General features: G+C 37.7%; 2 protein-coding genes across 9 annotated transcripts in view; one reads left to right on the top strand and one right to left on the bottom strand.

The window, feature by feature from the left end:
* Positions 1 to 27,664, top strand: POC5 (POC5 centriolar protein). Of its 7 annotated transcripts, none has more exons than XM_027634864.1 (14): positions 52 to 182; positions 1,746 to 1,877; positions 6,202 to 6,301; positions 10,162 to 10,309; positions 13,410 to 13,588; positions 13,955 to 14,131; positions 16,274 to 16,378; positions 17,101 to 17,280; positions 18,369 to 18,531; positions 21,758 to 21,876; positions 22,650 to 22,763; positions 23,615 to 23,791; positions 25,432 to 25,619; positions 27,356 to 27,664. In XM_027634864.1, exons 3-13 carry the CDS (start codon positions 6,218 to 6,220, stop codon positions 25,579 to 25,581), a joined length of 1,596 nt encoding a protein of 531 aa, XP_027490665.1. In that variant the 5' UTR covers positions 52 to 182; positions 1,746 to 1,877; positions 6,202 to 6,217; the 3' UTR covers positions 25,582 to 25,619; positions 27,356 to 27,664. The 7 variants fall into 7 exon arrangements, with proteins under 7 accessions (XP_027490666.1, XP_027490669.1, XP_027490665.1 ...); XM_027634863.1 differs by having other exon boundaries at positions 27,359 to 27,664; XM_027634862.1 differs by lacking the exon at positions 27,356 to 27,664 and having other exon boundaries at positions 25,432 to 25,698.
* The window catches only part of ANKDD1B (ankyrin repeat and death domain containing 1B), a 28,380-nt gene continuing 26,311 nt past the window's right edge, over positions 25,904 to 27,972 (bottom strand). For both annotated transcript variants that reach the window (XM_027634869.1, XM_027634870.1), the window contains 2 exons: positions 27,505 to 27,636; positions 25,904 to 27,173 (listed from right to left, as the gene is read on the bottom strand). In XM_027634869.1, coding sequence (XP_027490670.1) covers positions 27,115 to 27,173; positions 27,505 to 27,636 — 191 coding nt within the window. In that variant the 3' untranslated portion in view covers positions 25,904 to 27,114. The remainder of the gene's footprint in view (positions 27,174 to 27,504; positions 27,637 to 27,972) is intronic.

The following is a 27,972-nucleotide window of genomic DNA, read 5'->3' on the forward strand; positions in this document are numbered from 1 at the left end:
GGACAATAGGGGAGGGGCCGGCAACGCCCTGCCTCCGGCCGGGCGGTCCGATTGGCCGGTTCGCCGCCTAAAGCGGCCAATCGAGGGCTGCCTTGCCGAGGCCCGCCGAGCCTATGGGCGTGTGGGTTCCTGTTCCGCTCGGGCGGTTTGAACGGCCGGTGCGGGCGGCGCCGCAGCCGCAGGTGAGCGGGGAGGGGGGGTCCGGGCTGGGGCCGCGGGGCCGCCCTCCCTTCTGCACAGCACCCGCGTCACTGCACAGCGGGGTCGGTACCGGCACTACCGCCGCGCCATCCTTCTCCACAACACCCGCATTCTTGCCCGGCGGGGCCAGGGGCGGCACTCTCACCGCCCCTTCCTTCTTCAGCGCACCGGTATTGCTGCCCGGCGGCTTTATCCGCCGCCCGCGTCCCCATCCCGAGCTTCCCGACGGCCCGGCGAGTGCCCCCTGCCCCCGGGTGGTTGGGCTAGTGGCCTTAAAGGGCCTGTAAAAGCAAGGCAACGAGAAGGAAGATCTGTTCACAGTCTGATCATGCTCCCCGCCGCCAGACCGCGTCGAGACGCTCGGCGCGGTGTCCCTGTTGTCCCCGGCTGCCATGGCAGCGGCGGTCGCGGCACTGCGGACGCTGCCGGCGCCGGGGGCAGCTGCGGAGGGGCTCCAGGGAGAAGTTAAAAGCGTGAGCAGCGCTGCTTTGCAGGGGGGTGCAGCTAAAGGGAAAAGATACGTCCTGCATCTACTGGCAGGTGGTATAGTTCTGTTCCTAGTGGTGACCTGTCCCAAGGTTCAATATTGGACTCAGGGTCGTTTAACTTGTTCACCTATGACTTGGATGAGGGGACAGATGCCTCCTCAGTAAGTTCACTGATGGCACAAAGCTGGGAGGAGTGGCTGATACCCCAAAGGGCTGTGCTGCCCTTCAGAAGGACCTCGAGAGGTTGGAGCGATGGGCAGAGAAGAACTGTCTGAAATTCAGCAAGGGCAAGTGCAGGTCTTGCACCTGGGGAGGAATAACCCCCTGCAACAGCACAGGTTGGGGGTCAACCTGCTGGAAAGCAGCTCTGTGGAGAAGGACCTGGAGGTCCTGGTGGACAGCGAGCTGTCCATGAGCCAGCAGTGAGGCCTTCTGGCCAGGAAGGCCAATGGTATCCTGGGGTGCATTAGGAAGAGCACTTCCAGCAGGTCGAGGGAACTCATCCTGCCCCTCTACTCAGCCCTGGTGAGGCTTCACTTGGAGTGCTGTGTCCAGTTCTGGGCTCCTCAGGGCATGAGAGGCATGGAACTCCTGATGTGGGTCCAGCAGAGGGCTACAAAGATGATGAGGGGAACTGGAGCATCTCACTTGTGAGGAAAGGCTGAGGGAACTGGGCTTGTTCAGCCTTGAGAAGAGAGGACTGAGAGGGAATCTCATCAGTGTCTATAAGCATCTGAAGGGAGGGTGCCAAAAGGATGGATCCAGGCTCTTCTTGGTGGTGCTGAGCAATAGGACAAGGGGCGATGGGCAGAAACTGATGCATAAGAAGTTCCACTTGAATATGAGGAAGAACTTCTTTACTGTGCAGGTGACCACACACTGGAACAGATGCCCAGAGTGGTTTTGGAGTTTCCTTCACTGGGGATTTTCCAGAACCATCTGGATGTAATCCTGTGCCATGTTCTCTGGGATGACCCTGCTTGAGCAGGGAGATTGGACCAGATGCCCCACTGTGGTCCCTTCCAACCTTACCCATTCTGTGATTCTCTTTCCTAGGTGTTGAGTTCTCTGATCTGCATGAAACATTAAATTATTTGGAAGCATCACCTTTAGTTAAAAACAAAGCCAGAATTGCAGAAACCTGAGCACAGCTTAATTAGTTCAAAATTAAGAAGGAGAGCAACCATGGTGAGTCAGACCAAAATCTTTGTAGTTGCATCCAGTTTCTTAAAAGTAGCAGTCTTGTGTCTCACCATATATTATTTGCAGCTGAGCAAATCAGCTTGTTGACCCGGAGATGGTGTCTTAATATCCCTTGATTTCTCTTTTAGAAACTTGTCTGGTATTTTGTGGGACTTAGTGCTTGTTCACTGAGATTAAAGCAGACAAGTTATTCTTAGGCCAGCTTGCAGAGCAGGGATCTTCTTCTGGAGCTATGGCAAAAAAAGAAAGTGTATGGCTAGTGGAGGCAAAGTCAGGTGACGTGGGAGGAATACAGAGATGCAGCTCTCCACTGTAGAGAGAAAATTCATGTGGCCAGAGCTCAATTAGAATTGAAGCTGGCCTGTACTGTGGGGGACAAAAAAAAATTAGTTTTTTAAAGTATGTCAGTAGTAAAAAGCAGTCCAGAAGTAATGTGCACCTGTTACAGGATGAGGATGGTCACATCACAAACAAGGCTATTAACAAGGCAAAGATGTTTAGTGATTTCTTTTCTTCAGTCTTCAACTCTGATGCAGTCATTAGTCACAGCCAGCATGGGTTCATGAGAGGAAGGTCTTGCTTGGCAAACTTAATTCTCTTTTATGACAAGGTAACCCACATGTTTGTTCAAGGGAAGCCAGTTGATGTAATCTTTTTTGGATTTCAGTAAAGCTTTTGATACTGTCTTTCACAGTATCCTTCTGGACAAAATGTCCAGCACACAGCTGGATAAACATGTGGTGTGATGGGTCAGCAACTGATGACCTGTCACTAGTGGGGTTCCATGGGGCTCAATCTTAGGCCCTATGCTCTTCAACATCTTCATAAATGATTTGGAGACTGCACTGGAAGGGTTACTAAGTAAGTTTGTTGATGATACTAAATTGGGTGGAGCTGTTGATTTTTTCAAAGACAGAGAGGCCATCTGGGACAGGGCAACCCCAGATGTGTGAGCAGACTTGGAAATAAGAGGCTGGAGAGCAGCCCCACAGAAAGGGCCCTGGGGGTCCTGGTCAATGGCAAGTTGAATATGAGTCAACAGTGCCCTGGCAGCCAGGAGGGCCAACCCTGTCCTGGGAGGCATGAGGCTAAACATCATCAGCCAGTTGAAGGAAGGGATTGTCCCACTCTGCTCTGCACTGGGGCGGCCTCACCTTGAATACTGTGTGCAGTTTTGGGCACTGCAGTATAGGAAAGATATTGAGCTACTAAAGAGCATCCAAAGGAGGGCAACAAAGATGGTGAAGGGCCTTGGGAAGGCATATGAGGAGCGGCTAAGGTCACTTGTTCTGTTCACCCTGGAGAAGAGGAGACTGAGGGGACACCATGTTGCAGTCTACACCTTCCTCATGAGGGAAAGAGGAGGGGCAAGGACTGATCTCTCTGGTGACCAGTGACAGGATCCAAAGGAATGGCATGAATCTGTGTCAGGGGAGGTTTAGGTTGGATATCAGGGACAAGTTCATCTCCCATAGAGTGACTGGGCTCTGGAACAGGCTCCCCAGGGAAGTGGTCACAGCACCAAGCTTCACAGAGCTCAAGAAGTATTTGCACAATGTTCCAGGCACATGGTATGACTCTAGGTGCAGGGTCAGGACATGGACTTGATCCCTGTGGGTCCTTTCCAGCTCAGGATATGCTATGATTGTAGCATGATGTAGCAATGGCATGTCTGTAAACACGGGGTTAAAATCATTGTATTTCTCTTAATTTATCCTAGCAATGCAATCTGTTGTTTTGTACAGATATCTGGAATTTTAGATTCACTAGGATTTTTACTGAAATGCTGCACTAATCAAAATGCAAACTCTAGACACAAACATTAACAGTAAGACAGGCAAAACATAGAAATGTGAACAAAGCTCAAATTTTTAAGTATTAAACTGTTAGTGGAATCTAAAGCTGTGTTCAAGTCAGTAAAGGCAGTCAGGTGGAGACTAGATGGACAAACACAGTGGAGGGCTAGTCCATGGTTATAAAGAAGAGGGATGGGAAGAGGAACCAAACACACTGAGCTTGAGGTGACAGCAAGTGACTTCTTATATAAGACAATGTAAAACAGGTAAGTTTCAGTTAACAGATTTGAAGGGAAGGGTGGTCTGGAGGGCAGAGGTAGCATTGCTTATGATGGAGGAACCTTTTGAGTTTTAAAAGACCATGGAGTAGTTTCAGTGATAAGTAAAGAACTAGAGCCACTAGACTGTGTGTCAGGGACATGATCTTAGAAAAACGAAAACATAAATCAGGAGAGTGGTCTTATGTTATTGCACAAACTTTTCAGAAAAAAACTTTCTCTTCCACTTCTCTGGACTTGTCTATGTTCACACGGAACTCCATTTGCCCCCCTGTGTCTCAGAAAAATCAACAGTTTAGTTCTTTTAAAGTGGACTGAGAAGGGAAGGTAACAGTATTTATAATTTCTGACTGCAAATACACATCTAATTCCTGTAAGTGCTAGATAGCTGGTCCTTTGTGATCCTCCATAATGCATACACCCCCCCTCCACATTTGGATGCATCTGGGGCTTTTAGAGTAGTCAGGATCCACAATTCGAGAAGCTATCTATGTGGGAAAGCAAGTGAAGTTGCAGCTGATTTTTTAAGATTACTGAAGAAGTATTTTTTGGTATTGAAAGAATTTATCAGCTAAAGGAAGGTAGGGTGCTAGTATAAAGCTATTTTATTAGGTAGAGAGGCCAAAACCAAAGGTACAGATAAGGAATAATTTGTGTGTGAGAGAGGAAATTATCAGAGCAGGAGACAATGAAAATAGAAGAGGTGAGGAAGCTAGTATTTCTTCTCTCATCTACACACCATTCTACAGCAATAAAAAATATATAGTAAACATTCACTAGACTTCCTATTTTGTACTTAAAATACATGCTTGGTATATTAGGATTCAGCAGGAAGTAGGGAGATATTAATAATGTCTTTTGAACTTTGTGCAGTAGGAAATCTCAGCATTTGAAATTGTCTTTATACCATTTTTAAAATGTCCCTTATCAGCACAGAAATAAACTTGCCATTCTGAAAGGTGTAGATACCCGTGGCAGAGAGAGCTTTTGTGGTGCAGGAAGAATCAGTGTCTAGAATAGTTCAAAGAGCAAAAAGATAATTAATTTCCATCTGTATTCCTACAGACAGAGCTGTGATGTCAATGTGCGGGGTTTGATATTTTGAGAAAAGATGATAGTGCTGAAGTAAGATATTCCTGTCAATTTAATGACAGTATAACTAGCAATTTAAAAATTACATTTTTGTCAGAAAATGCATCTGTTTAAAAAACAACTGAAAATATTATAATTGACAGTGGTAAAGGTCTCTCTAAAAATAAATTTTCCTTCCAAGTTGTTTGCTACATTGCATGAGCAGTTCCTCTGGTTATTTATGGTGGTGTCCTTACTCTCTTCTGACAACTCCCTGTTCAATGTGTCTCATTGTCTTTCATGTGCATCAGGCAGCTTCATCACTCTGCTATTTGTTCATTAACAAACTCACCTTGCTTTATACTCAGTTTGCACTCATGTTCTAATTTCTCTCATCTTCCCCCCCCATATCCTTTGGAGTCCTTTTTCCCCCTATTCTATCGAGTCTTATCACAAGAACTTCAGTTCTTCACTCAAGGACCTATTCATCTCTATAGTAGATTAAAAGATACATATATCTTTCACAAAGTCTTCAAGTTTTCTTGCCTACTTCCCAAATGTTCAAAGAATGCTTCACTGTCCTTAGAAATTGCTGGAATGATTACTTGAACCTAAGGCATTACTTGTCCTTCTATATCTGTTCGTCTTCCTGGGCCCGTAAAGCAAGAGGAGTCAGAAAAGTGGGGGGAGACTAATGTTGACCGCTCAGCTTCAGGGTATTGAGGAGAGCATTTAGGGCATCATCTCATCTTGGGCTGTGGTTGAGGTTGTTTGGTGTATGGGCACAGTGTAGCTTAGGCATTCCTGTGTAGTAGGAATTTTGTACTGGAACAAGCTGATAAGTTTGAAGACAATACAGTGTGAATTAGAATGAGGAATTGACACAGAAGTATATCTGTAACTGCAAGAACTTACATTGCTTTATGGTCTTTCCTTTTTTTTACTTATGAGTCAATGGAAGTATTTCCATGATTTTGAGTATGCTCTGGATCAGGCACTTTCCTACCTAGCATTATATAATGAGACTAGTCAATCAGTTTAGCCCAAAGAATGCGTATTGATGCAGTTTCTACAGCTGAATCTCTGTTTTTGGGGAAAATGTTGGTGAATATATGCTTACATACTGAAACTGAAGAATGAAGTTCAGCTTCTACTGTTTTATAGACTAACTTTGTGCAGAATGTCATCAGATGAGGAGAAAAGCACAAGTCCAGTTTTGCCAAAAGACTCTGTTCCAGGCAGTTCTCTTTCTTCAGATCTTCAGGTAGGAAAGAGGCAATATTATTTGATTCACTGTCATGGCATTTTATTTGATGAAGGATAATTATGAGAAAATATAACTAAACATTCATCTTTATGTTTTACATATACAGGAAAACAATTGAAATGTTATTGAAAATAAACAAATTAGGCCTCCAAAAAATCTGATGCTAAAATATCTTCAGTTGGTTTCCCTTTCATGCATTTCACAAGGAATTCAATTTGTGTGAAAAATCTTATCTAATCTTAAGAGGTTGGTAGCTGCAAGTAAAATAGTAGTTTTCTTACCTTTTTATTTTCTGGTGTTATTTTATATTTGTGTTAAGTCTTATGAAGAAACCAGAATTTGACACAGTAGGATAGAAAACCATTGTTTTTGAGGGATGAAGCAAAAGTTTTATTTTAGGCTTTTTTCAAGAGGATGCAAAGATACAGGATAAAGTCTTTGTCGTATTCTTTTGAAAGCAGCAGATTTTCATCCTTTAATAATTGGTTATTCCTATTTAAGTAGTGGGTGATGTTTTTTTGCCTTTGGTAGAATTCAATCTGAAACAGGATAGTTTTGACAAAAACAGGGTTTGCTGTTTGCCCTGTAGAAATGCCTCTTTACATTTGTCCCTTGGCGGAATGGGCATGTACAGCAGAAAGACTGTTAAATTAAGGCGTTTTTCTTCTTTCTTTTTTTTTCCATGTGGATTGACTTCTACCTTTTAAACTGCCTGTTTAGAGGCAATTCATATACTTCTCTGTTTGTGGTCATGTCTCATGGATAAGTTTTCTTAATCTTTGTTTAGCAATAGTAATACATCTGCGTTTATGGTAAGAAAACCGGATAAAAACATAGTGCTACAAATTTTAAAGGACCAGAATTTTCTGTTATGATCTGGTTGATTATCAAGGAGGTTCTAAGGCCACCTTGTAGAGAATGATAAACTAATATTAACGAATGACTGTTTTGCTAATGAGAACATGTCTAACGTAGAATAGAACAGTTCCAGTTGGAAGTGACCTACAACGATCCTTAGCCCAACTGCCTATGCATTTTGTGGCTGACCAAAAGTTAAAGCATATTACAAAGGGCACTGTCCAAATGCCCCTTAAACGGTGACAGGCAGCTCTCTAGGAAACCTGTTCCAGTGTTTGACTACCCTCTCAGAGTAGAGAGATGCTTCCTAATGTCCAATCTGATCATCCCCTGTGCAACTTTGAACAATTCCCGCACATCCTATCACAGGATCCCAGGCAGAAGAGATGGGCACCTCCTTCCCCACTTGCCCTGCTCAGGAATCTGTAGAGAACAATGAGGTTGCCCCTCAGCCTTCTTTTCTCCAAGCCCACAGTTCTTATCTGCCTCTTGTGAGAGTTTATTACTGTTGAAAAAGAATACTGGTGTCACAGCTGATCAATAGGAATGTTGACAGGAAACTGTTCTGGTCCCTTTAGATAACTTTGAAAGGTCTATTTTGTTTGGTTTGGTTTGAGTCTTTTTGGTAATGTGTTGCTTTTAAATAGAGACAAGATTATTACTTTTTTGTTACAAAAACAATCCACTGGTTTTAGAGAATTTCCATTTACTTATAATAGGGTTCCACTGACCTTCAGGCCCTAGAACTATAAACCTCTAGTTTTACGCAATAACAGATTTTTTTTGTAGTTGACAAAACAGCTTGAAAGTTTTGTTTAAAGCAGAACCAAGCTAGTAAGTAAACAAAAAAGATATATTGTTAATTTTATTGACAATACGATTCTATTGGAAATTTATTGGTCAATGTTGCATTCCAGTTGCAGCATCCTTGTTATGGAGAATTTAAGATTGAGGTAATGCACTTAATCACTCAGTGTTTCCATACATATTCTCACTGCAGTCTCCAGGATTATTTTTTTTATGTCTAAGTTTCTGGTTACAGTTGGGATACTTTGTTTTCTTTGATATTTGCCTTTTAACTTCATTCCAACAGTGTTGTAATACTGTAATTTATAAACATTTATTTCCAGACTTATCACTGGATGCTGTCTGTTGACACTTTCTGTTGGCATGTAAGAGCGTGTATTCCCAAAGAGTGGATTCTTTGGGTTTTAATAACAGTGTTAGAACTTTAAAGAAAATTCCTACCATAACTCGATCTGTATATTTTGAGTGCTAGGAATGCCTATAGCAGGACAGATTGTGTGCTAATGATTAAATTGGGCAACTCAAAAGGAGCCAACAACTTGCATCTTGCCTACTATGTCCCTTGAATTGAATAAGGTAATCATGGAAGTAGCTGGATCAGCTCTGAGAAGTAACTTGTTTAGGACAATTTGGTCACCTGACCTCTTTGGAGAAGACATAGGAGTGATCTAGTGTCTTCTGCACAATCATTTAATTTAGATTAGCTAAGGTAAAGACTAGTAGGGGCTTTTTTATTCTGCATAAGTTTTGCTGCAGGGAGTTTTTTACAGATCCATATGGTTCCTGGTTGAATAACTAATCTGAAGCTATCTATTTTCTTCTTTTAACATCTGATAAAATCTAAGCTGTATTCATTTAGAAATATATGGCTACAGAAAAATTGCAGCTAAGTATACCTTTTACATAGAACGTGACACTCTTGCTTATCAAAAAAATAGATTATGTATTTGTTTGTAATTATGTAGCTTCATAGACATGTATTTCGACTTTTAATTTTAACATCATAGTTTAGAAGATAGGAAATGGACATTTAAATCGAAGCTAGAATTCAGATAAAATGTACAAAACCAAGCTTCTTAAATTCTCTAAGTAGTTAAAACCCACAAATATGTAAGGGTTACACAAAGTTTTAAAATATTATCTTTTTCAGTTGTTGGATTCAAAAACACACTGCATGTAATTGTTACCTTTCATTGTTTTCACTCTGACTTTCCCCAACTTGAAGAAGAAATTAATTTTTCAATTCACATTTGGTTTCTGAGGTTTGACCTCACTGGGATACTAAACAGAATTAGTATGATAGTACTAAGTGAAGAAAAAATGATAGTGGTCTGGTTTAGTATTTTCCAACTGGCATTTTTTTCCAAATCTTTAATTAGTGGATTTGATTGGTTTCAGCATGTAACTGCTACTGGAACTTGTTTAATGAATAACTGGGTTGTATGTTTAAGCTATAATACAGTTTAGAGTTTCACAATGAGCACTAAATACTTTCATTTTGAAAATCTGTTTAATTAGGAGATTTTTAAAAAATGTTAATTGGCTTACTTTGGTGCATAGTATAGTATAATGCCACATACCAGTTATATTAGTTTATAACTTCTTAATAGGAAGGTTTCTTTATATACACACATTCCTATACAGTTTTAAAAATGCATAATATAAGGTGAGAATAATTATATCTACTCTGAAAAAAATAGTAGCTAATCAAATTTCTTTCAATTATTGGATTTACAAGAAATTGTAATGGTATGGAATGTAAAGTGTGACTGTGTTCAGTAGCATCTTTGTCATGGTTATAAAAATACATGTTTTTCTTTGCAGCAGTGTAGTGATTAGAATTAATATGGAGTCATTAATAGCTTATGTTTTGGAACTGGATTTTTTTTCTAGTTTTTGGTTGTGTTTAAAATGCCTGTTGTAGTATCCAGTTTTGGCATCTGGCAGAGTCTTTCTGTGTAACTGTTACAGTGGATCTAGTTGTAATCAGAATGGATGTGAACATTAAACAAGAGGAAGTTAAATTGTTAGAATCATTGTAGGAAAGCAGTTCACTTTTCCAACTTTAAGGGAGATTCTCTTAATTTTTCACCTCTCAAAAATTATAGAAAATAATTTCCACTCCTTTCATATAGCTTGACTTTAGAAATGTAATTGTAGTTTTATAATTATTTGTCATCACTTTGCACCAGGATGAATATGAAGAGCCACATCATGATGCTGTAGTGACGCCGAAGTTTGCACAGGATTTATCAAAGTGGACAGAGTCTGCCTCAGAACTGACACCAGCTGACAGACCTGCAAGGGCAAAAAGTTATGCCAGTCACAGTAAAACTCCAGGTAGTATGCCCAACAGGTAGTATAAGAACAATGATACAATTTTTCTGACTTAGGTTTTTTAATAGCTTCAGTTGGAAATATATATATAGCATATATATAGTACATTTACACTTTTGCAAGTTTGCTTTCCGGCTTAGCTTCTCACGTTTGCAATGGTTTTTTCCCCTTCTTCTGTGATGATATTGAGACCAACAGTTTCCAAAGCCACGTGATGCCTTCTGAAATTAAATTCTGGTTTTGCAGTATTCGTTGATCTGGCATTTTTACTTTCTCTTCAGGTTTTAAAAACTGAAGTGAATGTTACCATTATGATGGTAGAAGTCTAACTACTGGTAATCTCTATTTCAGGAAATTTAAGTATACATATATACATAGTATCTTCTCTAAGAGCTTCCAGCCAAATAAGGAAACTAATTGTAATAAACATACTGTGCTATACAATTCAATGTGCAAACGCTTTTAAACTTTGAAACATAAAACCTAATTTCCTGTTCTTGTTACCAGTTTAGTTGATTAAATTTGAAAATTACTAAGACTGGAGCAGTAAATGGTTTGTTGCAGAGATGTGTAATGACTCACACCCAAAAAGTGGAAAAATTCCTTCTCTTCAGGCTTCCGAGTACTCAGTGTGGATCCTTTAAACTTCTGAGAACATTTTAGAAAATTGCTACACTGAGCTTGGGCCACTAATAGCATGTCATGTGTGAGAATACTCTGTCAGAGCTTATTTACTTAATAAAAGCAGAACAAGTCAGATACTAGAACAACACAGAAAAAATCCAAAGGTAGTACTTGGATAACAGACATCTGGATAAACAGCTAATTTCATTACCTCTACTATAACAGGAATACAGTCTAGAGATTTGTTGGAGTAAATGCATGTGGAGATTATTTAATAAAGTATATTTCTATACTTTTCGTACCCAAATGGTTCCATGTCCTTGATAACCTTAGCACACTGTAACCGAATGACATCATGCAATGCTGTGGAAGGAATAGAGGTGACAGAAGGAATGCGTTAGAAATAAGAATTAAATTTATGTGTGTACAACTACAAAATTATGGCAATGCTGGAAAGCCAATATGAGTTATGTAAAATGATGATATAAGCATGTAATAGATATAGTAAATAAGAAAAATGAAAGGTAAATTAGGATAATCTGTACATAGGGAGGATTAAGGGAAGGGGAGTGATGAACTTGCAATGTTATGATCTCAGACTATGGCAGTGGTCAGTCTATTTTAATATCCCAGTTTTATTGGTTACATTTTGTTCTGGTTTTTTTTTTCCTTTGGAAGTGTCTTGCAAACTGTGCTGTGTAAATTGGATATCTTTGCAATCTAACCAAATTGTAAAAGTTTAAAAATCAAAACAAGCCTTCATGCATTTCCCATCACAACTGAAGGAAGAACATAGTGACATGCAGGAATGGGAACAAGTGGTGAAGGACAGAACTGGGAATATTTAATAGTGGTAACAATTGTCAGATAATTTATATTGTCAAATGCCAACCAGATTTTCCATCACAGAAATTAGATGCATTTCAAGTAGTCTGGATCATGTGACTGGCATGTAACATATTTTGGAGATTTTTTAGAAGCAATGAGTATTCAGATTCCGCAGTTAAGTAAACAATAGTTCTCTCATTTACAGGAGAAAGAGGGACAAAAATCTAAAGCCCAATCTTAATATACTGTGTGATGGGGAACAATCTGTTTATGGTCTTCTGTTTATTGATATTGGGTAGGACATTTAGTCTATAGAAACGATGTACTAGATAGGACGACTTCTGCGCCAGCTGATTTTAATTATATGATGTCTGGTTATGTATTAGCTTGACAGAAACATCAAAAAGCAGTTGTAACTATCTCTGCATCATGGTTCTTCCTTATTTCCTTCTTGGAAGTGTGACTGTAGTAGCTGTGTGGCGAGGAGTTATGAGCCAAACAGGTCTTCTGACTTTCTTTGGACAGGAGACCTACCAGCGACAGTAACTATAAAAGAGTATCAACCATCAGGCTCTACCTTGAATAAATTAGAAACGTGCATTTCCAGTGTCCACTGAAGATACTACTTTTTGACAAACAGATAAGCTTATCTCTTCAGGCTTGTACCAAAATATAGTATTCATCCGCTGAGAAACCAATTGTACAGACAATATTTGTCTTCAGAAGTGAAGACTAAAACGTTAGAGGTTTCCTCTCTCAGTTTATGAAGAGAACTTTTGAAGTTGTCCTGTTTGTTATTAGTAACAGGAAGCTGCTAATCCCTCTTCTTTCCAAATTTTTTTTGTTCAGTTGTCAACACAAATAGCAAATTTTCTGTCAGGAATAACTAAATATAAAACAATATTTTATTTCTTCAGTTTCCTTGAATATTTAATATTTACTTGAATATTTACTTGACTATTAAGTTCTTTATTCTTAGTTCAAGCACATGCCTGTTAGCTTTTGGGCATGGATTAACCCTTATTACAGTGGTAGATAACCACAGCACCTGAAAGTGAAGGCTTGTTGTTTAAGGCATTATATGAATTCAGAGTAGATATTTCCTTTCTCAAATTGTTTAAACTCTAATTAGATAACCAAATTTAAGGTTTTAAGGAAAATAGATGCAGGTAAATATCAACATGGAAATATAGCCACAGGCTGCTTTGTGAATACTCCAAGGAACACCACTGACCTCAGGAGTTTACAGTCTCATTAAGGAAAAAGGCAAAAGTTTTTAGATTTTTGACCTGAGATGTTAATAGACCAGAAGCCTTTATTTAGAGTTATTGGTTTGGCAATGGTATATTTTTGATTCTTGCTGTGATCATCCTCTTTAAAATTAAATGACATTAAGATACTGTTTTTAAAGGTAGCAGTACATCTTGCCTAATGTTAAAATAGAATTGTAGTTTAAATACACTTGTGTCTTGGAAGTATATATTTGAATTGGACTGTGTCTCATGTGAGAAAAGGAGCTTTCTGATGCCATAAATATTTCTTTTATTTGCTATCAGTGCCTGACTTCTGACTTCCATCCAGAATGGGGACCAGGTAGCCTTTCCAAAGTGTCAGTCCTTATTCTCTTGTTTAATTTTTATCTTAACATCAGTGAAGCAGACTTTTGAGGCCAATATGGAACAACTTATTCTTTCAGAAGCAACTTCTTCACGAGGGTCCACACATGGTCCAAGAGAAGTCAATGAAACCATAATGACTGAATTAACTTTACAAGATGAAAAGCTCAATCAAATAGAAAATATACTTGATCTCTGGACTGGAAGTCTTAAGGTATTTATTTTTTATGGATATCACAGATGTCAGTGTGTTGTAGAATAAGTGAGTGCCCAAAAAATTGCTGTGTGATTACACTGGAGAATGGTGTTTTTCTTTTTTGTTGATAGTGCATATTGCATGTAAAGACTAGAATATCTTATTTCATAAACTTTGGAATAACTGTCTCTATTAGTGATGTTCAGATATTATTCAATAATTCATTGTGTCTAGTAATATTTATAGCTATAAATGTCCTGTGTAATGAAGGTATCACTGTAAGTGTTCATTTCTCCTTAATTGCTAAGTGTTTTAAGATTAAAATATTAGGGAGGAGGGAATAGTTTAACTAACCACATTACTGTCGTCCTTTTAACTTTTCAGACAAACATTCTGACAGAATTGAGAAATTGGAAACTTAGTTTGATTCAACATCACAAGCTTCAAATGAAACAAGAAAAAGAGAAACATGCTGCACATGTGAAACAATTGTGCAATGAGATGGAAAACCTGAAGGAGTTACTACATACTTACGAAATTTCTATTGCCAGGAAAGATGAGGTAGTAATTCAGTTTCACATTTTGATAGTTCCTCTTTATTTCAAAATATCCACACTGAATTTTTTGGTCCATCTCTTTGAACAAAATTTTTCTTGAGGCAAGTAATGTGAAGAAGTAAATAATGTATTTAGATTGTGTAGAAGAAAACCAATCCTTGTTGCTAGTAGTGTTCTCCACACTAGCAATGAAAACTTGACACTTTGTGTGTGCATACTTTACATTGTTTGCTTCTTAAATCTACGGTCTACTCTTGTTCCTTATTTGTTTCATGAAGATTGTGATGCCTTAAGCCCCTAATGGGGCTTGGATGAGTCTATTAGCTCTTACACTTCAAAAGCCTTTTAGTTTTTCAGTTATTAGATTGGTTTTCTTGAATTTCAAATGTGTAGCAGTCTCCGAAGTGTTAAAGAGCCTCTGTTTTAGTCTTCTTTGGAATTCTACATTTGTACATATTCTTTAGATTGTACTTTTGGGGTCTGTGATTTACACTTTCCTGCTGTCAACAATGTAAACAACTTCCAACTTAACTAGTTTTGTGGAAATGGATATGAAATCTTGACAGTCTTGCAATCACATAACATAATTGAATCCTCTTATTGCTATCATGAATTTTTTACCTAGTGCTTGGGAACACTTAATGAAGTTTGAATTTTTAATTCCTATTCACGTTTTTTTCAAAAAACATAGATTGTGGGAGTTAAAATATGGATGAAGATCATGTTCTGTGTCCACTTGGAAAACAGTCTAATCTTACAGACCAAGCAAATATAAAGATTGTAACATTACAAGAACAGGATTAGTGTAATACAGTTTAACTACTGCATATGTGCATACTTATTTCAGCATATAGCATTCAAACTTCTAATTCTATTGGATATCATTGTAAGTCACTCATATTTAATGTGCCATAATTCTGAAAGCTGTATCTCTTTTCTACTACCAAAGAAATTTTTCTTCAGCCATTTTTATAGTTCTGTTTCTAAAAAAATTGATATGAATAGAAAATTACTACTGCTATCACCTGAATGGAAGGTGGAAGTGCTTCCATGCTTCCATGTATTACACTATGGCTATCAAAACTGCTGTATTAGGACATGGACTTAACCCAAAATCATAAGCGTCACAAATTATCAGTATTGTAGATTCTTGTTTTCACATTGTAAATCTCACAAATGCTTTTATTGACAAAAACATAGTAATTAACGAAAATAGATTTAGGCTAAGACTTCTAGTGTATATCAGCATGCATGCAGCATTGAAAGTTGATGTTTTATGTTAGTATATGACACTTTTTCAACAGAATTAATTAATTGAATATATTAATTTAATTTGCTTTCTGTTTTCTTATTTGTTGCGAATTTATGCAAGTTTAATTTCAATGTTGCTTATGTAGCTGAGACTGTTCAGTTATTCTGAAACTAAGAAGTTAGGTATATTTAAGGAGAGAAAAGTAGCTTATACAGGATTAACGTACAGTATTATGAAAAATTCATTCTTAAAAATTATCTTTAAATTATTTCAAATGTATCAAATTGACCTTTATTTGTTTTTACTTTCACATTTTGAACTCCTTAAAGAAACTAAGTTTTTACTGGGTAATATTTCATGAAACATTCTGAAGATGGATTGAAACAGTTTGTATGAATTTCTGTCCGGAAACAAAATAGTTCTTAGCAACCACTTAGCTTGTTTATTTTGGTCATACAGCTGAATAAGCTTTCTGCAAATAAGTTGTTTCTTTACACTTCAGTTAAGTAATCACTGAAACAAACTTCTAATATAAATGTTTCTGATTTATCAAAATTGTCTTTGAAATAAAAGATGCTTCTGACATTATGCTACAGTAACATTTAATTATTAGAAAGTAGCTCAGAAACCTGCAGATGTTGGAGGAAATAACAATTCAATTGAACTTTTCCTGAAACTACACAATGAAGGTGCTGCAGTCTGAGTGTTGAAGCCATTGGAATTTTACTACTGATTTTTGTTTCCTACTTTAATACATTAAGGGGAAAATTCATAGAAAGCATCTGTTAAAAGCAACTGCTTTAAGTGAAAAATAACTGAGGCATAAAGTACCTTCTATTTGACCTTACAGAGATCATAGTTGTGTTGAAATAGTGTTAACAAATATTTTTGCAGGTAATTACTAACTTGACCCAAGCAGTAGAAAAGGAAAAGGAGAGAGTAGAGTTGATGAGAAAGTTTACGCTGTGGCGGATTCAGCATGTTAAAGCCAGTCAAGAGGTATGTGCACGAAATAAAAATGCAATGAAAAGGAAATCTCTGAACACAAAAGCATCAGAGTTGCTGCAGTTCCTGTTACAGTTTGAAGAAATGATGGTGTTTCTATTTTGATGTGTTTAACATTGTCAAATAACAGTTTGAAAACATCAATTCTAAAAAGAATGCTGCTGTCAAAATACTCTCTGGAATGGGAAAAAAAGTCAAGCCATTGTCTGTTGAGTACTTTGAAACAGAGTAGAATAATAGAATTGTTTTAAAGAAATTTTTAATCAATCCTGAAGTCTAAATTCATTTAAACGATACATATTTCATGCTAGTCATCTGCAATCTTCGAGACTGCAGGTTTTGTATGATTTCTGCAGTGAATCCAAATGTGCCACATACCCACTAAATAGCTTCACACATGCGTGTTTGCACCATATAGGTGAGGTTATTGCTTGAGTGTCATTAAACCAGAGTAAAAACACTGTTTTCTGTCACTTAGGAGTTAACAAATAGAGTTTCTCATAGCAGGGACAGTAATACTCCATGACATGTGCAGGAAGAAACATGGAGCTTGCTGATGCTGTTTCTATACCACTTTACTGCAGGACCTGTTACTCAGCTGAGGTGTTCCTGCAGTGGTCTACATAATAAATTGTTTAACAGTCATCCGCACTTAAATACTTAAATTTTTAGCCAACCTCAACTTCCACACCATGTGGTTATATTTGTTTCCTAAGGAATATGCAAATAGAATAGCAGACAAACAATTTCGGACAACTTTGATGAAGAAAGTGTGGGCAGCGTGGCGCTCTCTTAGTGAAGAAAAATGGAAAGATAAAGTAGCAAGAGCCTGTCAATTGAGAGCAGAAGATGTCTGTGTTCAGCTCACCAATGATTATGAAGCCAAAATTGCAGAGGTAAATTCAAATTTCTTTTTTTTATTCTTTGCTCTTTTGCTGCCAATTCCCATCCCTCCAAAGTATCTCCTTCTCAGCAAATCTGAAAAACATGAGGATTTTCCAGCAGAACAGAGCTCCTAGCTATACAAGAAGATCTGAGTGGATATAAGATCTGTTATGTTTTTAGATGTGACTTTTTTTCCTAAATCTGCTATAAAATGTTGCTGATATGCATGCACAAATGAAATAAATTGGACTTTCCTGAAATGAGATGAATCTCTGTTTGCCCACCAATAGGAATGCTGTTTGTTTTCTAACAGCATTATTGTTAATATTGTTAATATTGGCTACGCATTAGGAGGTTTTAATGAAGAAGACCATTATTATTCTGAATGATCATGATGAGTACAGTATTTTTTCTGTAATAGCTGTTCTGTTAAAAGCTGAAATTTGCCTTTAATATGCCAATTAAGTTTGTTAAAGAATTTTCAGAGCTTAAGGTGAAGTTGTCAACCTGTGCATGGTGCATGGCAAGTAAACAGTTTTAAAATATAAGTTTTAAGCGCTTTGTATTTCAACAAGAAATTAAACCTAGAACTTTAGGAACAGGCTTACCAAATGTGACTTACCAGCACAAAAACTGTAAGTAGTGAATTACAAAAGTAATTTGGTCTGTTCTTTTCTCAGCATTTTTAGTTTTTTACAGTATCTAAAGAAGAGAGATTGGTGGTGACAATTCACCCTATGCTTAAATAATTGTCTGAGAACACTTACTGTTCAATTCTGTTGAGTGAACCCATGTTCCTGCAGAACTCTAGGTTATGCCAGATGCCTAACTTCTAGAAGACAAAAGCTTGCAAGATACATTTCTGCTTAGTTGGTTAGGTAGGGTCTGACAGTCCTCTCATCCTGGATATGCTCTAGCACTAGTATTGTGCTGTAGTACAAAGAAATTACAAGTAGCTGTTCATCTCTGGTGAACCAGAGATTTTGGAGTTCAAATGCATATCTTTGTAAATATAGTGACTTTTAAAGCAAATTGATTATTATGTTTGTGATTTGCATTCAGAAGTCCAAGAGAAGTGTTTTCTTATTCTGTTTTGTAGCTAACTGCTAATTTGGAACGGACAAAAGCTGAGATTCTGCGACTGCACAGTGAAAGGGATCAGTATGAGGACACCATGAAGAAAGCCTTTATGCGTGGTGTATGTGCTTTGAATCTGGAAGCAATGACCATGTTTCAGGGCAAGGACAGTAGGCCAGATCCTGGTTAGTATGAACAGCAGCTCTAATCAGGTAGTGCATGTGCATTTTCACTGGGTTTGTTTGGGATTTTTTGTTTGTTTTAACAGAGTTCCTTTTTGCCTTTTTTTTTTTTTTTTAACTTGGTAACTTGTAGCAATACAAAGTTTATTAAATTTCTGTTGCTTTAAAACGTCCTGTCGAATATGTTGAGAAATTCTGATGCTGAACTTTGTAGTGCTATAGCTGAAAGGAAGAACATGTTTTCTTCATCCCACGTTGCTGGGAGAGTGGTAATCTGCATCTGAAGGCAGAACAAGAAGCCAAGGGTGGGAAACTTCTTAAAATGCTGTATTACGGGGGAGTGAAGGGGAAATCCTGAAAATACCTTTATGGACTGGAATCTCGGTGTGCAAGGAATCAGCTTTTCCCAGACAGCTCTCCCTTCTTTCTTAGTCTTGCTTTTGAATATAAAAAGGGCAAGCAAATCTCCCAGGTTCTGCATTTAGTTGTAATTTTATGTCAGAACAGGAAACACCAGTCTAATTATATCAGCAGCATACCCGTAAAACCCATGCAACTACACAGGAAATAGCTGTGCACGCTTACTGATGTAATGAAATCACCCCCTCAGAGTGAGACAGTCTGTAGCAGTGGGAACATAATCGTACTGGTGCAGCAATCTGCGTTAAAGAGAAAAGAGCTGTGCCAGCAGGCGTGTCACAGCTGTACATGTGGCTCAACAACCAGCTGTACTGACAGCAGTGGTTAATGTCCTTAGACAAGTAGCTTCAGTTGCTAAATTTAACAATCTTATACAGAAGTTTCTGAATTACACTGGAGAAATTCTTCACCAAAAAATGTAGATATGAAGAGGAAATAAAAACCTGAAGAAGGTATAGGAGGATACTTACCTGAGGGGCTGTCTAAGCCTGTTAAACATAAGCGGTATTTGTGCAGTTGCTTAGAAATTCATATGACACTGGCTAATATAGTAGCTGTGTGCTATAAAAACATAGGATCAGTATTTAGAGAGGGTCAAGAACAAAGGATTTTTTTAATATACTGAGTCTGGAAATAAAATTACACAGCATTTTCCAAGCACTTTATTTTTCACTGTTATTAATTAACTACTCTATATTGAAGCTTTATCTTTTATTTGTTTGTTTACTGTTTTCAAAAAAACATGGAGCAGACAACATCCCTAGTAATGATGGGTGGTGTGAAACAAAAACATTGTTTCTGTAGACCTGTAAAGAAGAGGGTAAGTAGGGAGGAAATGAAGAAAAATGAGTTCTAGAGGAGCCATGATCAACCCCTGAGTTTCATGAACCAAAGATATTCCTTGATTTTTACTATGAAGTTGGAACTGATACTCTGCACCAGCACAATACGTAAAGATTTTTCTGTGCTGGATGTTATGGTACCCATCACTAATTTTTTGTGTGTCCAGCATCATGCTTTTTAATTGGACTTCGTAACATCTCACAGACTCTGTTGTCCTTGGTCCCAAGCAGTCCACCTCTCATACCACCTTCTCCCCTGCCACAGGCACACTATCTCTTTCTTGCTACAGCCAGATGGTGGTTTTAATGAAGTTAGTTACATAATTATTTATAAGGTTGTACACTTGTTGATTTGCATTCTTCATCAGTTATAACAGAACAGTAATCAGGACATCAGGGACTTCAAACATCAGAGTAGATGATAATTGTGCTTTGTTCCAGTCTTGTAATCTGTGGACATCAAAACTTCCATCAGTCATAAATTTATATGAACACTGCAGTGCCACCTACTGTCATTGGAAACAAAAGCAGAATTTCGTCCCTTTAGAGATTTATTATTAGGTTATTATAATGTATGTTTAATATACGTACAATATACAGATAACACACATATCCTATACATTATAATGTAGGTTATTAATAGTGTGTGAGTATTACAACCTTCATGGGTCCATAACACTTAGAGTCAGTGTTGATGGTGTAAAAGTTATCTCACTGATTTAGACCTTTTTTTGTTATTAGTATATTATTTTTAACCTCTTTACGTATTTAAGGGAACATCGAAGTCACAAGAACTCATGACTTTTTGCTTATGAAAACCCTAACTTTTTTTTAAATAACGTAGATCATATCTAATTGTTCTGTAACTGTGCATTGGTCCTGTCTATGCTTAAGCTTAATGTGTGTGTGCATACATAGAGATGTACAAAATGCATATTCTGACATTCTTTTACTCTTGAAATGTATGAACATTGCACTGACTTGAAGCACCTTCCTTTTATTTTTCCTGCTTACTTCAAAGAATAGTAGAAAACCAAACACTACTACTACCACGTGGTGTCACTCTAGTCCCTGGAATTAGCAAAGTTCCTTTGTCTTGGAACTCCTGCTGACGTCAGCTGCTTCAGAAATAGGAGAATAAATAAGAACACCTCTCTCTCCTTTCTTTAATGAAGTTCCTCTAAAAGGAAAAGGCTAAAAAGGCTTGGAAAAGATACTGGCTTATGTCTGTAGATCTGACATCCCCAGGATGTCTGCATTGCAAGACAAAAGAATCCTGGATGGGTTTTGCGCAAGCTCAAGCTTACTCAGCGTAACCTGGTGAGCGGACACAAGGGCTGTAGGGTGCCTGTAGATAATCCCAGCCCTACAGCCAGGATGTGGCCAGTGTCTAGCCATTATATGTGACAATAAGACACTGTGAGTGTGAGCTATGGCTTCTCGAAATTGTACTATGTTATCAGGAAAGTTAAAGTAACATTTTATTTTACTGCCAGTAAGCCCCCTTAGAGATCTTGCATCCTCATGAAAGTCCAGTGTGATCTTTCTGTGTTTTGCTGTTCTCTACCTAAACTGGATTTTGGCCCTTCGTATAAGAGCAGCTCTTGCATGCTGGATTTAGTATTGTCAAGCAATATGAAGAATCTCAGTTCTTTGCAGTAGAAGTATGTGACAAATTCCACAGGGATGTTGAGACATAACACAGAAAGAAGCCCCTTGAAAAACATTTCCAAGCATCTCAAAAGACAGGTAAAATACAGGAATGTTTGTTTTACATGTGTACACCTATAAAGAACGGGCTGATCCTTCTCATTAGATAGAAGTATAAATAGATACAGAATTAGTATCTAATACAGAAATCCCAAAGAAATACTAAAATTTTTATGGTAACTTATCTTCCCCCTTCTTCCCCCTTAAGATTTGCTAGGTTATGTGCTGATTCCATTACTTTGTGTTTCTAATAATAGATATAGGAAGTAGGAGAAATGATAATGATACCACTGTTGCAGGAAGGCTACCTCCTTCACAATATAATCCACCCTCGCCACCACCTCCACCAGCAACTACTCTTCAGCTGGAAGGCATGGTAAGTGTGTTCCTGGAACAGAACTGTATTTGCTAGAAATGAAACTGAACTTCCTTGGCTGGAAGAGAGTCAAAGTATGAAAGGAAACCTGTGGATATGTTCAGATTGAACTGTGAAAATGAAGTGACTGGAGCACAGCTGCTGTGACTTGCTGTACTTTCAGTAAGCTTTGTTTTTTATTTTGGTGAAAATGCATTACACTAATGAAGACAAGGTCACTACAATAAGCAGAATTTGCTCTCCATGGTTCTTTATGTAAAAAAGCTGTTGAGTTTTTCTTAAAAACGCCTGAATTTTTAAGAAAATTTTTAAGAAAATACTCTGAAAAGAAGAAAAGCTGGCTTGACTTAAAGCTTCTTTTTTAGGGGTGTAACACACATAGGCACAAAGGGAACTCAGCGTATTGTCATGTCAGCTTAGCCAGATTATTATCTAGTAGCTTGGTTGTTCTGGACCTGCCCTGGAGTCATCCAGAAAACATTGCCACTGTAAAACCATTTCATGCCAAAGTGTAGGTTAAAACAAAGATGTGTGTGCCTCTCTCCTGATTTATCGTTCGAATAGTGACAAATGCTATTCACACCCTTTCTACAATTTTTAGACAAGTGATTTTAAATTAGCTAATAAACAGGAACAATAAAGGTAAAATATCTGCAAAGACATTAAAATTAGAAGGATAATTAGAATAGTAGAAAACCTGACTTTCTGAAGAGTAAAATTTCATTTTCTAGAAAGTTATATTCATTCTTTGTAAACTCTGGTTTTATTCACAGTTTTCTAGCCACTTTAGTCATGCAAGCACTTCTCAGACCAGGCTAGATTCTGATTCTCCAGTAATCATCACTAGCACAGCAACAGGATCTGGTGTGACATCAACTCAAAAACTGGTAACAAGCTCTAAAATTAACCTTTTTCTTTTTTTCTGTTTTAAGGTACAGTTATAACAAATATTAGTTTGGATATTGTCATTTCTGTATTTTTCAGAGCAACACAGATATGTAGTTGAGGACACTGCTGTAGAGTTTAAATAGCTGTGTGAAGACACTAGCTTTCAAATGCTCATTAATGTTACTTAAACCCATGTACACTAAGAGCAATTTTAAATTCATTTTGGAGTTGAGGAGGCAGAAGTGTAGCAAAATAAGCAACAGAAGAATGCATGTACACTTACATATAGTGCAATAGGAACAACTAGTGTTTGACTTGATACTCTTTTGTTATGGAAAGAGTATGCTTTGCTTCATTATCCTGCTGTTTGAAATGTTTTCTCATTCCTTTTTCTGTACTTGTTGCTAAACTGCTCTCCTTTCTTTTCCCCATCTGACACAGTTTGCTATCAGCTGTCAGAGAGAGATGCAGCATTATATGCATGGAAATTTTTTAGTATCTGCTCTGTCATTGCTAGAAAGGCTTTCCACATTGAAGTACCTTCAGCTGTCACTTGAGTATGCAGTCAGTGAGCAAAGCAAAGCTATCCATGCTGCTGGATTTTTGTCAAATTAGCCTAGCTCCCCTCAGGACAGAAGTCATTTGCCTGAAATGCTATATCTTACTTAGCATGGAAAAAGATGGTTGCAAGTAGGTGGAGCAAATTCAGTCCTGTGTAACATAACTGGACTACCTGCAACATCATGTGGTCCAATTAGGCACCTGGCAGATAAAACTAAGCAAAAATATTAGAGCACTGTAAATACTATGTTTAGAATTTTTTACCAACTAATATTTAATTTACTTATAGCCCGTGGCAAAAGTAATAACATCTGCTCAACAGAAAGCAGGAAGAACAATCACTGCTCGTATCACAGGCAGAGCTGATATGGGACAAAAATCCAGAACTTGTGGGAGTTTAGCTGTGATGGGAGTTGCTCCACCCATGAGTTCAGTCATTGTTGAGAAACATCATCCAGTCACTCAGGTAAGTCAGAATTATGCTTGTTACAGTATTCTTATTACAATACATTTGGTAACAGTTTAAAGAAAAATTATACTGTGAAGAGGTATTAGACAAAACTCAGACTCGAGTCCTGTTTAAAATAGCAAAACAGTACTTGCAGTCTTTGGGCTGGGTAGAAGGCTCTGCTGAGGAGATTGCCACTTTAATCTATTTGTTTTAGTTCTGTAGTAATTATTTCACAGGTATAGTAGTCTCGTATCTCTTCCTTAGCCAGCTCTTCCATGAGAAGTAGTTGATCCAGCAAGGTTTGGTGTCATCACCATGCCACCACAGTTCAAAGACGAGTCATGGTATAGAGCAGGACTGAAGCAGAGGTGGTAGAGGTATAGACTCACCTGACATGCTGAGCTTAAAAAATGGCAAGGGAGAAAAAGTAAAACCCTTGTCCAGAGGCAATCAAATTTGTCAAGTCTGCTGCTTGTTGTATTTTGAATCCTATTCCCTGTATTTATCCTGAAGTAAACACTGAAATAGTTGCATTCATAGGGTATAGAAGCGATATTTAAGAGTACTATAAAAGTGGCCTAAATGGCCTAGGCAGTCACTACATACAGACCAGTCTGAGCAAAAAATGGTTTTACCTGGAGGTATAGGGAACAATTGAAGATATTTTTTGTTATATTATAACCTGTAAAATAGGATCTGAGTTTTCTCTGTGTTTTCTGAAAGTCCGGTTTCTTTTCAGTGATACAGCCAGAGCAAGCAGAGCTACTTCATGTCCCTTAATCTGGCTGGAGTTACTGGTAGCTGTGTGAGGAATGTTCTGCTTTCCCCCATTTCCTGCAGTGACTCAGAGCCCTATGACAGGCTGCACGCAGCTTTCTAGAATTTGGGCTCCTAAGCAGATATTCATAATTAAATTGTATGTCCTTAGAGGGTTAGAGGTTCAGTGTGATAATTATTTCATTAAGAACAATTTCTGGATTCAGAGTGTGTGACTAGTGTCACAAAGAATGTACCTGAACACTGTATCAAAAACTGATTTCTGAAAATGTAATAAATGTGAAACCCCACCTCAAGATATATTCTGTATACTCTTTCTGCAGATAAATGCCTAAGTGGAAGACAATCAGATTGAAATATTTCTCTTGAGTTAATCTGAGAAGGGAGAGAGTTTACCTTGATTAAAAGCAGAATGAATATTGTTTATTACACTAAGGTGGCTAGTTTTTTGTGCAGAAAATTAATTGTTGATAAAATTGCAAAACTTTTCCTTTCAGAGATCTTTCAGAGGCTTCCTCATAGCAAATAATAAGCTTCAAAAGGAAAGCTGGCATTATGAAATTAGCACTACAGAGGAAAATTCTGAATGATTTGGTAAAAAAAACCCAAACGAACCAACCTTGAAATAAGATTGAGGTGATAAAAGCTCAAGATAGCTAGTTAGAAGTTTAGCACTTTGCATTCTAAAAACTGTATTACAGATAAGAAAGGAAAAAATTACTCGTTCTGTTAAAGTAACCCTTTTTTTTCTATTTTGGTAAGTGTATTTCAATTTGCTAGATTGCAAGTCTTTGTTTAAACTACAGCTCAGCTGGGGCTAATTTAACGGGAATTTTTTTGTACCACTAAGTGTTTTGATGTATTTGATTACTTTTCAGCAAACTGTATCGCAAGCCACTGCTGCTAAATATCCTCGAACTGTGCTCCATTCTTCTGGCTCTACCACTGCGAGACCTGCAGGACAAGCTGGGCGAATGCTTCAAGGCCAGACCTCTACCAGTGTTCAGTCAATTAAAGTTGTTGACTGAGTGAATATCATTATCACCGGTGGGGTTTTTTTATCAAGGTACCTCCTCCCAGTCTTTTCAGATTTGATGTAGTAGGGCCTAAAGTCCGTATCATGTTTTTACCCTTTGCTAAAAAAAGGGTTTTTTTTTAAAGTGCTTTTGTAGTAAACATCTGGAGGGGAAAAAAACTTGAACTGTTGTTCTACCTCCAAACTACTTGAGAACTTATTAAGATAAACCCTTTCTATTTAAGGAATCTTTTGCACACTTTTAAATAAAGGATACAATGTGATTTTTGTCTGAATCTCTTTGTTTAGTTCCAATGATACTAACATCTGTGTTCAAGAGAAAATTAAATTTATTTTTGTTATAAATGCTTTTAGTTGCTTATGTGAGTAAGTGTAATTGACATGCACCTTAATTATATCCTACATCTTAGTGTACTTGAATGAAGAACAACAGGGTGGTATCCTTCACACCCCAGGGTGCAGCTTGGGCCAGGTGAGGTACTGAGTCCATCAAATTCTTAAACATTCTCATTTTTCAAGCTAAGGTTGCAGAACTTGATGCATTCCATAATTCGAGGATTTACCAGCCTGTTCTTCATATTCTTATGATGCTTTGCAGACATGTCAAAATAGGTTGCACACAAGAGGGCAGTTTGGTGTAAAACTTCACACAAAGATACAGATTATCTTTTTAGTACAAACAATAGGATTCAGTCCAAAATAAAGCAGATTATATACAAACAGAAAAGGTGATTCAATTCTTCCATTACTTGATAAAAATATTGCTATGTTGTTATAAAGAAGATAGAGGTTTTACATAATTTTTCAGATATGCAATATATTAAATGAGAAAACCTTTAAATATGTTCAGCAAGGCACTACCAATATTAATTCAAGATATGAACAAGAAATAGGTAGATAATTTCTAGATGTGTTAAGTATTAAATATCAAATGTTCTTTTTGGAGTATGTATACAGCATGACAGAAGATTCTGTAGCCAGACACACTTGAGTTTAGACATGACATTTTTGTGTATTTTCACTATATAATTCAAATGCTGAAGAAGAATGACTTGTCATAATCCTAGGAAGACTTCATGAAAAGCTGAATCTCAGATGAGGCCAGGTGCCAGCCTATTTCTGGAAGAGTTGATTTATTTATACTAATAATTTTTACTTATTAAATTTGACCTTTTTCAGGTAGAAAACATCTTATTTATATTTCATGTCAAACATAAAATTAATTTGCAGTTCCAGTATGGAATTAGTGTATCAATGTTAAGTGAGGTGTAGAAATTGTAAGGGGTGGCTCTTGCTTAGGAGTATAGTCATAAATCACCAGTCAGCCATTCACTCTTAAATTCTTTAAATTGTTGCATAGCAAGCATTTGACAAAGAAGTAACCTACATTTCAGGAGTGCAAGTTCTTCTAGCTTGGAAAACGTTGTACAACTTCAAAATAGGTTTTTGTTTCCAGAAATTATTTGAAAGTCACTTTCCATCTGGCATGTAATTCCACCATATATGCCATGTTTTATTGATGAACTCATGAAACTGCACATTTTCTGGAGTCCAGGCCAGTGCTAATTGAAGTTCTGATCTTCTCTGTAAAGTAAGAGAGAACACTTGCTTGGCATGCTCTGGTTTTTACAAGGTCAGACTAATCTAACTGAAGAGTTGCCAGTTACAATTTAACCATGTGTGCAAGACAAAGGAGAGAAGCAAAGTTTGCACATTTTTGTCTTCCTTTAGAAATCTCAAGTCTCACTTAAATGCTTTTTCTCAAGCAGCCTCACCCCGCAGCAAGGGCAGAGTCCCAGAGAGGAAGAGTGTCTTCCAGCCCTGCCACAGTCACACCATCCCAGCACCAGCGGGGACCTCGGCACCACACTGCAATCTCCTGGAAGACAGTGTAATGGGCTCTGTATCAACTTACCAGCTAAAGGCTGAAATCCTGCTGCCATGAGATCTTCATATAGATGTTTGACAGGATTCTGATGAGCCAGCAGCGTCCCATGTAACCAGATGAGCAACATTCTGTTTCCATGTTCCTTGTAACTTTTTTTCCCTATGCAATACACAAAGTACTTGTTCAATATGCTGGAAACAGTGTATTTTGTGCTTTTGCACTTTTAGAGTTGCAAGAGGATTTAAAACCTGCTCAGTTATTTCCCTCTCACCTAGAAGAAAAATGAAGATTGATGCTTATAAAAGTTCTTTAGAAAAATCCAGTTTCATCCTAACGCTACTGTTCAGAGAGAAAAAAATCCTAATACATCTTAAAATTAATTTTTCCTTTCATTTTTGCCCAAGATGTGGAAATACATCCTAGAGTAGCAGTGAACAAGTATAATATGTGCTGTAGAAGTACTGTTTTACCAGCACTTAATGTGCCTGAAACCAG

This window comes from Corapipo altera, unplaced genomic scaffold, assembly GCF_003945725.1.
Source record: "Corapipo altera isolate COAL_440 unplaced genomic scaffold, ASM394572v1 61411, whole genome shotgun sequence".
Classification (NCBI taxonomy): domain Eukaryota; kingdom Metazoa; phylum Chordata; class Aves; order Passeriformes; family Pipridae; genus Corapipo; species Corapipo altera.